The sequence below is a fragment of the Branchiostoma belcheri genome, unplaced genomic scaffold (assembly GCF_001625305.1).
Source record: "Branchiostoma belcheri isolate BF01 breed outbred unplaced genomic scaffold, Haploidv18h27 scaffold50, whole genome shotgun sequence".
NCBI classification, from domain to species: domain Eukaryota; kingdom Metazoa; phylum Chordata; class Leptocardii; order Amphioxiformes; family Branchiostomatidae; genus Branchiostoma; species Branchiostoma belcheri.
In genome coordinates this window covers 2,144,365-2,156,620 of record NW_017804132.1, presented here as the reverse complement: position 1 = coordinate 2,156,620, position 12,256 = coordinate 2,144,365, and the positions used below count along the sequence as shown (strand labels likewise).

The following is a 12,256-nucleotide window of genomic DNA, read 5'->3' as shown; positions in this document are numbered from 1 at the left end:
TAGATATTACATGTAAAGTGACGTCTACCTGGAGAGGATGTAGCTTTTCCCAGTCCGAGCGGGCCCGCAGATTGCCGGCACGCTCACGGGCTCCTCGATTCCCTCTAGTAGATCCAGGGCCTCGGGAACGACGTACAAGCCAGTCCGTTTGCCACGAACCTTCTCGACTCCGCCGGTGGCCGCGTTGTACTTCATGTCGTTCGGCAGAATGAGCGGGATGGACGAGCCCTTAACAGGTTTCCCACCTGCTTTAGGCTGCAGCTCCTCCACCCTGAACCCGAACTTGGAATGTGCCCCGGGCATATTTACTAGGAGTACCTAGCAATCAAACCTAGTTGAAAATCTTTGCTCTGGTAACTGCCATTGAGAGCTAAGCCCTCTATTCCCCGAGCACCTGTTTTCACCTGTCTGGTACTTCCCGTTTTAGCCGTATGAAAGACTTGGTTGCAATTGGGGGTTTCCAATAGTCTCGTGAGGTCACCATGGGGTTTTATGGTAGTTGCCCTGTTGGATAAATAGTTTTCGTGATTTCACAACAATCGGTAAGGATCATGAACACGACTCAGAGTTTTCTTAAACAACGTGTCACCTCAAACACACATTGCTCTTTACTTTTGCATTCAAGCGTCCATAGTTGAAACTATAAAACCACATGTTGGCCCTTAAAATGACATCATGGTACTAAAACGCCCACTGCCAAAAACCCCCTACAAAAATCATCATGACACAAAATATCTGATCCCTCTACCAAGATACACAAATATTCGAGTGAAATCAAATCGCAGTATAAGTCTAATGGCTACCTCTTTTGCTTCCACATTTATCCAGGATGTGAAAAGAAAGAAACAACTCCTTCTCGTACTTTCATTTTCAGTGCAGCGTCCGCCATTTTGTTTAACTCTTTCAACTTACAGCTTTGGCGTTCACAACATGGAATTGAAACCTCCTTGGTCACAAGGTCACGATTACTAATAGGACTGAGGCAAAATTTAAATGCGGGTTACTCTCCTGTCTGATTCATAACGCATGTAGCTGTGATCCGTTCAGGTCGTCGATAAAATCGATGTGCGAAAGGAATCTTAGAAATTCACAATATATATTGTTGCAGATGATCCTTAACTCAACTTTTCTGAAAAGGGGACATTAATTGAGGCCATGAACATCTGTGGTCGCCTCCAGTGTTTGGCAGAATATGGTAGCAACAGACGTTGGAGACGCCTCTATCATGGGTTGCCTAGTTATATCTATGTTACTGGCCAATAAATATCCACCTTGTGTGCGTAACGGGTGCCTGGACAATGGGACAATGGACCCGGCGAGTTCATGTAAAGTTCAAAAGGGTTATTGAAAGGCAAAGCTTCATTGGGAAGCAACGTTGCAATTCGGTACCCGGATCTTTCTTTACACATGTCATTAACGTCCACCTCTTACATTCATACGATTGAATAACAAGGATAGACAGACTAACTAATAGCTTCATTTCAACTGGCTGAGGCCCGCTGACTGCAAACACTCGGGTATAAACTTCTGGTAACAATACTATATAAAGAGAACACAACAACAACATATGTACACATAATGATCCACGCCAGTCAAGGTTTATTTTAGAAACAAAGTGCACAGCAAGATCAATCTCAGATTTCACATCTCCGTGAAACATTCGAGAGTTGTTGTAATTTTTGTTTTATTCATCATTGGGAACCTCACAGTTGTTGTGAATATATATTTTCGTGCCGCAACAGATACTAGTAGACCTGAATATGGCAGGAAACTGAAGACATACAAGGATGTATCCTTGGTACTATTCACTTCCTATCAGCCTGTGGGGAGACCATTTTGACCTCCAATTTTACCTTCCTACCAGTCTACGGTTCTCACGTCCTGTGTATTTACTGTATTTGATAACTACGAACACACAAGCAAACACACGAAAAGCAAACCCCCGCATCTATAGTGGGGCAGCTTTCTACTAATTAAGATGTCCTTGGTTATAGTTGTTACTATCAATAGCAGATTGGCGTACATGTCTAGATTGCGTTTAGCGTTCAATCTAATGGAATTCCTTGATTTTTGTTGCCTTCTACGTAATACGTAAGAATGCAATGTGGATATTTGATTGTGTAAGGATTATTGACGTATCAAAGAATGAACATATTTGACCTAGATCATTAATTTTTTTTATTCTTTAAGAAAAGGTGCTTTAACTTGTTGAATTTTTGTAGTTTCCAATCATAGATAGGCACATTTGGTGCAAAATGTTGCTTTTGGTACTTCTAGAGAATATATTGACATGTTTAGAGTGTACTTTTTTAATCATTGTCTCTTCGTTAATAGTTCAATTCATGAAATACTTTTTGTCAAACTTTTGGAGTTCATTGAAGACGCATATACAACTCCTTTATCCACATATGAATAGCATCTTAACTGTCCTAGACTTCTCCATATAAGCGCTCATACACAGATGAAATCGGATATCTACATACGACATAAAAAACATACACATATACATACTACATAACACACCATCAGGTACACTCCAAATTCTAGGCACACGTTAAAACATATCAAACACCGCTGGAAAGAAGGTGTTCTACAAAAGTTGATGCAAACGTACTAATGAGCCGAAGAATATACGAGTCCTGATAAATCACAATTATGATAATCCAGTTATAAGGGCTAGCACCCTATAAAAATGCTGCTTATTTTGACAGTTTTATACAGCATAATAAATCAAATCAAATCTGATATTTCAAAATTTGCTCGTTTTAGATTTAGAATCGCTACGGTCAGGAACTTTCACATCAAATTGCATTACTACTGGTTGCAGTAACATGTACTGTAGTGTTGTAAATGTGAATAACGTGCGCGGAATCACAAAACGTGCACTTCTTCTCTACAGGTTGACAGTGGATATAGCTGAGAAGTGTAGGTTGGGATGTGTGTTGTTGACAACAGCAACGTGATCACCTTTACGAGATGGTGCACCTACCGCCAGAAGCTGCAGCGGCAAGGAAGAAACAAATACCATTAGTCGCCTATAGTGTAACGCAGTTGACTCTGTTAACAGAACACAAATATTGTATTAGACTGATTTGTTTAATATTTTGACAATTTTAATTGTATGATTGGAACATTACACAAGTAGGTATTTGTATTTCTAGTTTTCCTGCAGAAGTTATCTTATTGGAGCATCAAAATGTCACTTACGCGGCGGAGCTGCTGTTTTCTCGAGGATTCGGCCCATTAATTCCATCATCTGCCTGTTATTGGCTGCCTGTTCCTGTTGCATACTCTTCATCATTTCCATCGCCTTCTCCTTTTCTCTCTCATTACGCTCCTGTGAAGAAAGTCAACAAAAGCAATTTCAAGCACTATGACGCAATTGTTCTAAACTGGTCAGAGACGAATGTTGTGTTATATGTCAACGAGTCCATAGTAAAAAAATATGTCAATCTGGCTTTTGCTGCAATTTTAATTTGAACATAATTGCTGTAATAATGATCATATTATGAAAAAAACAACATGTTGACTTGCCTGTGGTCTGTCAATTTCATTGCCGTCTCAAACGTTTCTTAAAGGGGATAAACATGTGTGAAATAGATAAATCCTTACTTTCTTAAATTAAATATACCAAGGACATTATATGTGTGTATATGTGTGTATAATTAATGTCCTTGAATATACCTATTACTAATTTCTTACCTTTGCCATCTGCGCCTGTTCATGCATAAGTGCATTTGTAAGTTCTTGTATCTTCTTTTCCTCCTTTTCCCGTCGCTCAAGCTCTTGTTTTTCGAACTAAAATTAATACAGTGGAAGTCATATTAGAGAAGAAGTAGGGTAATAGTAAAGAGTTAATACCCCGCCCCGAGGTGTATATGGTAAGATATAATCCCTGGTCAGATGCGATAACCACCGAATAAACCACCAAGTGAGCGGAGCGGTTGTCGCACGTGACCAGGGCCTAGGGATTATCTCATACACCGAGGAAAAGGCGGAGCATTAAGGTAATTATCATATAGCCTATCCAACTGACACGTATTTGACAAAAATCCTATATAACGTGAAACAAGATGGCATGGAAAGAAAAACAGACCATCTAGGCAATCATCTGTGGTTACCACGTGACATTTATCTGTTAAACAATACGTTTTACGGTAAGTTTTAACACTACCGTTAGTGCCCTGTCCCCTGTAAAATAGTACGGTCCAAAAAGTGGTCGGTTATTCTAATAACCGACCACTTTTGAGGTTACGGCCTGATAACCAATGGCAAATTGAGTCTTCTGATTGGTCGTCGCCTTCTGGCTATATGATAATGGCTCTTAATCACCGATCCTACCAAAACATCATTGCTGATGAATGATAACTGAATTTTCATTTCAAGTACCTTGTCCATGTGCTCCTTGTGCTGCTGCTGTACTTTCTCCAAAGTTTCCTGCTGGGCCTTCAACATGTCATCTCTCTGTTTGTTCAGCTGCTGCGCCTCCCTTTCCTGTTCCCTGGCCTTGATCTCTGCCTCCTGTGCCTTCTGTTGTTCCTCCAGTACCTAGAGTAAATATATAATATAATTTTGATTACTGCGTTTCGTAACATATTAAGTTTTTCTTGTTCGTTACAAGTTTGAATAGCATAATATATATCTAGCAGTCTGAACCTATAATTCAGACATGTAGAATGACTACATACACCACTAGAAAGGTAACATTTGCAAAGCAAATGCATTATGGGTTAGCCCAACAAACTACTGCTCTAATAATGTTACTCAAACACATTTATATATAACATATGGTGAGCAGCCACTCTAGCTCTGTCACCCTACATAATGTACTCCAACAACACAGGGTGTCTGCTACAATATTTAGTCTAGTTACGTAATGGTGACAGGCGTAATGGTGACAGGCGTAATGGCAGTGACAGGTGACATCTAGTGCAGGTAACTGACTTTTTGTTTGGAGATGAAGGGACAGGACTTCTGGGAAGGTAAGCATAATTAACTTGATAATTTCATAGCTTTGGAATCTGCCATGTCATTTAACAGTTCAATGCAAAGCAAAACATTACCTTCTTCTCAAATCCTTTGATATTATTAAAATTAGCTTCCAGTTGCTTAAGGTCCTTTGTCATCTCCTGCAAGACAACCCACTTCTCCGGACCACGTGCCTGCTCGTAGTACTTCTTGTGTGCATGCTCCAACTCTTCCATCAGCTGTTTGAAGTCATAATCGGGAGGGGGCGACTGTCCCTTAACCCTAGCAAACCATTGAGACGTATCATGTATTTGCCATACATTGTATCCAATGCAACTGCTGCGCAATAAACTTGACTTGACTAGTCTTGTAATCAATTTGAGTTCATATTCAACTCTCAAAAACTCAACTCTTTATAAGTCGTGACAGATATTCAAATATTAAATTTGTCTTCATTTAGCACTCAACTGAAGGTGTAAGTTACCTGATTGGGCCAAACAAGAGTTCGAATGTCTTCTGGCAGAAGCCCCTGGACAGTTCTTTGTTCTCCTGGATGTACTGGAAGAGCTCGCCGCCAGTAACAACGAACCCCTCCTTCTTCTGAATGCTTCCGTCGGCTGCCACATGATCCACTGTACGCTCCTCTCTTTGAACTACAATGAATGACACAATAGAGAAATTATATGCATTTGAGCATACCGATTTTGGATGGTTGTACGCTTTCTCTGTAGTGCTTTGACCTTAAGTGATATTTTTATTGTAACAGAATTTCAGATCACATTTAGAGTTATTTTTTCAAAATGTAAAAATTCAGGAAACCAAATATAATGCCCTCAACCGACTTGGTATTCTATTGACATATTAGTTTTCAGCAGGTAATTAAATATTTTTAAATCCATTGTGATCTGACCTTTGGGTGCAGTTAAAATGTGTATTCATTCATCTCAATAGAATAAATTAAGGTTTCAGTTATTCAAAATTTCAAAGGTGCTTACCCAAGCGATTCTGCATTTTTTCCGCCACAGAGTTTTGCTCATCAGTACCCTGACTCTCTGAGCTGATTCCAAAATGGCCGACCTTCTCAAGAAGCCTGCCTGTGACTTCTTTGAACGACTCGTGGTGGAGGTCCATGAGGGTAGGCTGTCTGGGGATGTTCCTGCATATAAGGAGACGAAAAGTTGCCCTTTCATGAACTTGGTATAAGGTATGTTTGAATACGATTTATTGAAGTGCAGATTCAGCAAGTCCTACCCAATATGCATTTTGCACGATAACTTTGGTCAAGGTTTGTAGAAATGTGAAGTTGAAATTATCGTAAGACATTTCCTTACAGGTCATTTTCTGTAGCTTCATTTTCTTCGGATGCCCCATCTTCCTCCAATGGAACTTCCCCATTCTCAGTCGCCCGGGCTTTAGCAATCCGATCCTACAGATTGAAATAAGATTGGCACTTATTAAACGTCAGCCATCTTATGAATGCTTTATGATTAGTGGCATGTTGAATACAGAGGGACGTGAGCATCATGGTGACATCGACCTGTAGTTTTAAAAATCATGTGCTATAGTCTTTCTGCTTAGGAATACATTGGTTTCAATCAAAGAACTTAACACATTAATCATCAAGGGAATGATTATGGTAGTACTTGACGTATGACAAAATTAGTAACAGAGAGCTACATTCCAAGTTCTATGTAAATAATGCTGTAAACAGTATAATCAAGTTGTAATGTTATCATACATGCGTATCATGTCTATAATTGCTATGAGTCACTTAAGAAAAAGAGGTACTTAGACTTTTCTCTAGTGCATTTGACAACTAGTAACTGATACCACAGGTTGCTGGAAAATGGACAGAAAATGTTCCTGAAACAGGGAGGAGATGTAAGAGATCTCACCTGTATCTGTTTTTTGTACTCCATGACTGCCTCATCAATGGCCTTGTTTGTCATGAGTTCTACAGTGTTCTGCCAGGTGTTGTCCAGGGCAGGGATGGCGTTGGGGTCATTGACCGCTTCCACATACTGTCTGGTCATGATACTGAGGGCCAGGCCTAGGAGGAAATTACATGCAAGATTTATCAATCTAGCAGCCAACTCTATAACTAAGATTATTGAGTTTAAATTAAATTGCATCAAAAGTAAAAGGTGCGATTGTAAATAACATTTTGTTTACAAACTTAACACAGAATTAAAAATGTACAATAACGTATATTCTCATTTCTTTAATACTCACCACTGACAGTCGAGCCTTTGTTGTAGCCTCTCTTTGCTCGTGACTTCTGCAACAGCCTCTCCGTGAGCGCGTTTACACCTTCGTTAAACTCTGGGTTCAGGTTGTCTGTGTGCTGAGCGATGTTTCTCATGACCTCAACGTCACCCGAAGGCTGCACCAATTTGGCGCACTCCACAGTTGGGAAGAATGTGAGGATGACCCGCCCAACTTTATCATTTTGTGACTCTTCAAAAGCTCCAGGATCGCGTTTAAGGACCTACATGTAAGTATAAGATACGACCGATTAAAGCAGTTATTGGTAAACACCTTAAAATTTCCATTACATGCTAACGTTACTATAGGCAAAGCATCCCGGGCAATTCTTTTGTGATTTACGTCATCTTCCATCTTCATTTATTTGATCATCGGAAAAGACGAATCCTATGCCTAACCTTTTTCGTCAGGTACTCGGTGGGATCCATTTCATTACCGTCCTCATTCTCCATCTTCAGAGTTACGTCACGTAACAGCCACAGGAAGTCTGGGAAGAAATCACGGAAACCTGACACGTCACGTGATCCTTGTTTCACTGTGATTCCGGTAGCGAGCTTGATGAAGCACCTGATATATTTAGAAAAGAAAAATTATAAGTTTTGGCGGACGCTGTTAGATGACTTACAACATTTAACAACGAGTATCACTTTAGAAAAAATATCAGCATGTGCTGTATAGTTCATGTACTCACTGCATCTTTTCCAGGTCTCCCTTGCGCGGGACATTTTGAGAGTTGTAGATGAGTTGGGAGGACAGCAGGATGGTCAGCACCAGGATAGAGGCGTCCTGGCCGGCACTGGCACCGACCGCGTCTGAGGATTGAATGCACATGTGGTGTCAGCCAAACAACCAAACATAAATACATAATCTGTTTTATACATTATGATATCTATAGAGTACGTAAAAACCTTGACAAAGACTTGAAATTGACACAGTCTACCTACAATGGTGAATGGGGAGATCTGTTTCTGTATAGCCGGTGTAACCGCCAGCACATCATTCTTATTTCGGAGCAGTATGGCACTTTTTGGTCTAGCTGTAATTCAGCCGAAGTACAAATGGTGTTTTCGAGACTATCTATTGTAAAGAATCTGACATTGTTACTGGACCATGTATAACGTCCCAGGACTGTCCTAAACAGCCCCACGTACCTATTCCTTCCGTGTCCAGCAGCACGATAGTGAAGTCCTTCCCTCTCAGCACCTTGGTGCCCATCCAGATACCAAACGTCTCGGGGTCCATGCGATGGCCCAGTGCAAAGGCATCAGCTGTACCCAGCATCCTGTGAAAGGCATTTCAAGAGATACATGTATGTAGCAGGCATCATAAGCCATCTTTATTCAATTGCAAGATTTCCTTCCAACCGTTACAATAATAGTAAAGAAACCTCCATTATATCATATTTTAAGATCTGCACTCCACAAACTAGAGAAAAATGTCTTCGACTGCTGCGTGTTTTAGGTTTTCATATCACGCCACAGGATTTAACCCTATGTATAATTTATATTAATTTGATGGCGTCATTGGCCAAAATCCAAAAAGGCTGACCATGTCATTAGAAAATTTGGTGGTCATACGACATACCTTTCACGAGTCCTGTGGGGGGGGGGGCGAATGAGCCTCCCTCCCCTCATTCCCAAAAAAGCCTAGTCTAGATAGGGTTCAAACGTTTCTTGCTTTTTGCATCAAGGACCGTGAAAAATACGATATTCAAGTTGTTGATGGGAATTCCCCCCCCCCCCAGGTAATTATAGGCTATACAAATTCCCGTGCTGTGACGTTGCCGATAAGATTTGTTTGTCCGTACCATTGTGCGTAGCCTGACTACATTTGTCAATCGCGCTAAATTAACCCCTGTGATGGTGTAAACACAGGCTACCGTCCTCGGCAGCAGCTTTGTGTTATGCAAACAGTAAACTCGGAGAACAAAGGAGTGTTGCTGCCACCCATGACCCTGCCAGCCGATCGCGAATTGTTTGCTTTATTTACGTCAACAGAGTCAAGTCATAGCGATGCTGGGTTCACTTGTTGTTCCCTATCAACTTTTCATGGCAGCTTTCATGTCAGTTGATCTTTTAGCTCAGGTTGGACGCACCAAATTACTGTAGTAAATTCAAGAAAATTGCGTAGTGTAACCTTGTAAATAGTGCCGGACTTTCTAGTGGTAGAAAATAAAAGTCCATTCATTTGCCACCATTGTTATGTCAAAACATAACACCGCCATTTCCTCATTTTTCTTTCCATCGACTGAAGGATTTTCACTGGGACCAAACGACCGTGGGAAAGAGTCAATGTCAGCCTTTTTCACCACAAGACCGTGAGCTGGATACGCATCATCTTCAAATGCTGTCACTGGGCCGCTGACTACCCTTTATTCCCTGTCGCGTGTGAAGAAAGAAACCTAGGCAGTGCCCATTTTTCTGTCAATTACCAGAACCTTGCGGTGTCTGATTCGACGACAATCTTGGTTAAAAATGTAAAAACGTCCGACGGACTAGTTATAGTCTCCACCAGATTACTTTTCAGGCTGAATAAATACTAGAAATCGGCCTAAAGGTATGTAGCTGGCCTCCATTGAAGGGGTGTCTTATTCCATCTCCCATGGTGGCTTCAATGTAACCGTCTCGTGTGTGGGTCGCCTCAGCTAGGGTGGGGCTTTACACATGCGACATGTCAGACATACAGTCAAACTGATGCCCAGACACAATAGTGCAATATTATAGCTGCTAAATAATTCAAAAATAATTTTTGATGATTCAACACAAGAACAAAGACCACTGTCACAGTGTCACGGTGGACAGACTGCAAATAATTTCGCCAAGAAGGTTTTTGGAAGCGTTCGTGTGTGCGCTATTTCCTTCAATAGTGCAACATTGCAAAAGGTGGACTTTCAACATGAAATTTCGCCAACAATGGAGACTACCTTGCCTCGTTAAATTTTTGAATACTAGGAAATGTTAGGATTTCTACTTTGGAAGACGTCATATTAAAAATCTGTGCAAAAATGTAAAATGTATGACTAGATGTAAATACCAATGTAAATTTGTAACTCATTATCCTATCCATTGTGTATGTAGCCTATAAATTGTATTATTTCACTGGGTTAGCCCTTAATAATAGCCATCCCTAGTTGGGATCTCTGGCTGTTCGCCTATCGTGTTCATGCCGAACCAATAAATGAGAAGTGGAAAAATGTAAGACTATAACATAAGAATCCTATGCGCGATATACCTACGCATGTATAGCTACCCTTAGTAATTCTGTTACCACAAGACACAGCAAAGGAGTCATCATAATTATGGTACGCGCGTTGCCAGTTAGGCATTACGCACTCCTTGCAAAATACAGTTCATAATTTCGCCAAATAATGTTAAAGGTATCCAATGCGATTTCAGGTCAGCAAAACTGGAAATATTCTGAATAAGGCAATATTTGTGATATTGACACATATGTGATATTCACATTAGCACATTTAAATCAGTATTTCATATTTCGGACATTTTGAAACTACAGAAACAAGCCCCAAGATGATTCATTTATTTTCTGGGAGGCACCCTAAAAATCAGCCCAGTGCCCTTCCAGTAAACGTTTTCCGTCAGAATTTGGGGATTTTTGCTTCACGAGGGTCAATATACACTGGGATAGTGTGATTTCAACTTAGTATGTACATGACTGACTATAATGTTGGCTTTGAAAAATCGGGTTTCCAAGCCCTAAAAACTGCATTAGATGCCTTTAACCATTCCTACCGACAGAATTATACTTTTCTCTCATTAATAATGAAAATAAGATCCTCATTTCCATCTTGGATTATATCAGTTAATCATATACTCCATGTAATGACAGCCTTATCTTAACAGAGATTTAATTATGCACATTAGGTCTCATTTACATAATCTACCTTTTCAGATGTTCCTCTCATTATCAATCATGTCAGAAGTGTCCCATAGGCCTTTCATGGAATACAGCAGATTTATAGAAAATCCGTCAGCCTGTTCTTGAGTATCCTCCCTCGAAGATTTTAAAACAAACTGCCCTGCAGTTCCAGAAAAAGCTGACAGGGGGCCTAAATTCATGTGACTTCTTCCCCAGCACAAGAGCTACCTACCATCTAAATTCATGACCCTAGCATGTCCAGATCATGAGATATCAAAACCGAAAGTTCTGCTGCATCACCTAGGAAAGCTGCCAGGGGGCCCAAAATCTTATCCTTTCCAGGTCTCATCAAGACCTACCCACCTACTAACTTTCATGACAATCCATCCAATGCTTCTTGAGTTATCGTGCTAAACCACACACATACACACACGTCACACACAAACGCTATTGAAAACATAACGTTAACCTTCTTGGCGAAGGTAAAAATGGAACATTACCTGGAAAGGATGTAGCTTTTCCCAGTCCGACAGGGCCCGCAGATTGCCAGGACGCTCACGGGCTCCTCGATCCCCTCCAGTAGATCCGAGGCCTCTGGAACGACGTACAGGCCTGTCCGTTGGGCGTCGGGTACCTTCTCGACTCCGCCGGTGGCCGCGTTGTACTTCATGTCGTTTGGCAGAATGAGCGGGATGGACGAGCCCTTAACAGGTTTCCCACCTGCTTTCGGCTTCAGCTCATCCACACTGTACTCGGGTTTGGACAACGCCATGTCCACTGTACCGAGAACGCTTGGCAACCCAAGAAGGAACAAGCACTTGGGCACTCTGTGGAAACGGTTTGGTTGTTCCCGTTTTTATCCGTTGCGTGGTGAGTCTTTGTGGGGATTTCCAGTAGTCACGTTTGCTTGAGGGTCAATATGGGGTCCATTAGCTTCATCCTTACCGCACAGTTTTAACAACTAATTCGTTTTTCGCTAATTTCCCAACGGGGTCAGAATTTTGCCCATGAAGTTAACTTTTCCCTTAAAGCATTGGTACCCACACGTTACTCTTGCACAATGTACTCCGAAAAACCCATAGTTGTAACTATAAAACCACATATCAACCCTTTAGTGGACTGTTTATTGAACATCGCTTAGTCATGC

The 12,256-nt window shown here is 41.0% G+C and overlaps 1 protein-coding gene across 1 annotated transcript in view; it reads right to left on the bottom strand.

Moving 5' to 3' along the window:
• The window catches only part of LOC109480255, a 29,081-nt gene extending 17,132 nt beyond the window's left edge, over positions 1-11,949 (bottom strand). Inside the window, exons 1-14 of the mRNA XM_019782404.1 lie at positions 11,610-11,949; positions 8,385-8,515; positions 7,925-8,045; positions 7,632-7,800; positions 7,201-7,456; positions 6,864-7,018; positions 6,300-6,394; positions 5,964-6,124; positions 5,453-5,621; positions 5,064-5,250; positions 4,390-4,548; positions 3,703-3,798; positions 3,208-3,337; positions 29-308 (exon numbers count right to left, since the gene is read on the bottom strand). Of these exons, the coding sequence (XP_019637963.1) occupies positions 29-308; positions 3,208-3,337; positions 3,703-3,798; positions 4,390-4,548; positions 5,064-5,250; positions 5,453-5,621; positions 5,964-6,124; positions 6,300-6,394; positions 6,864-7,018; positions 7,201-7,456; positions 7,632-7,800; positions 7,925-8,045; positions 8,385-8,515; positions 11,610-11,881 (2,381 nt within the window). The 5' untranslated portion in view covers positions 11,882-11,949. The remainder of the gene's footprint in view (positions 1-28; positions 309-3,207; positions 3,338-3,702; positions 3,799-4,389; positions 4,549-5,063; positions 5,251-5,452; positions 5,622-5,963; positions 6,125-6,299; positions 6,395-6,863; positions 7,019-7,200; positions 7,457-7,631; positions 7,801-7,924; positions 8,046-8,384; positions 8,516-11,609) is intronic.
• Positions 11,950-12,256: the final 307 nt, after the last annotated feature.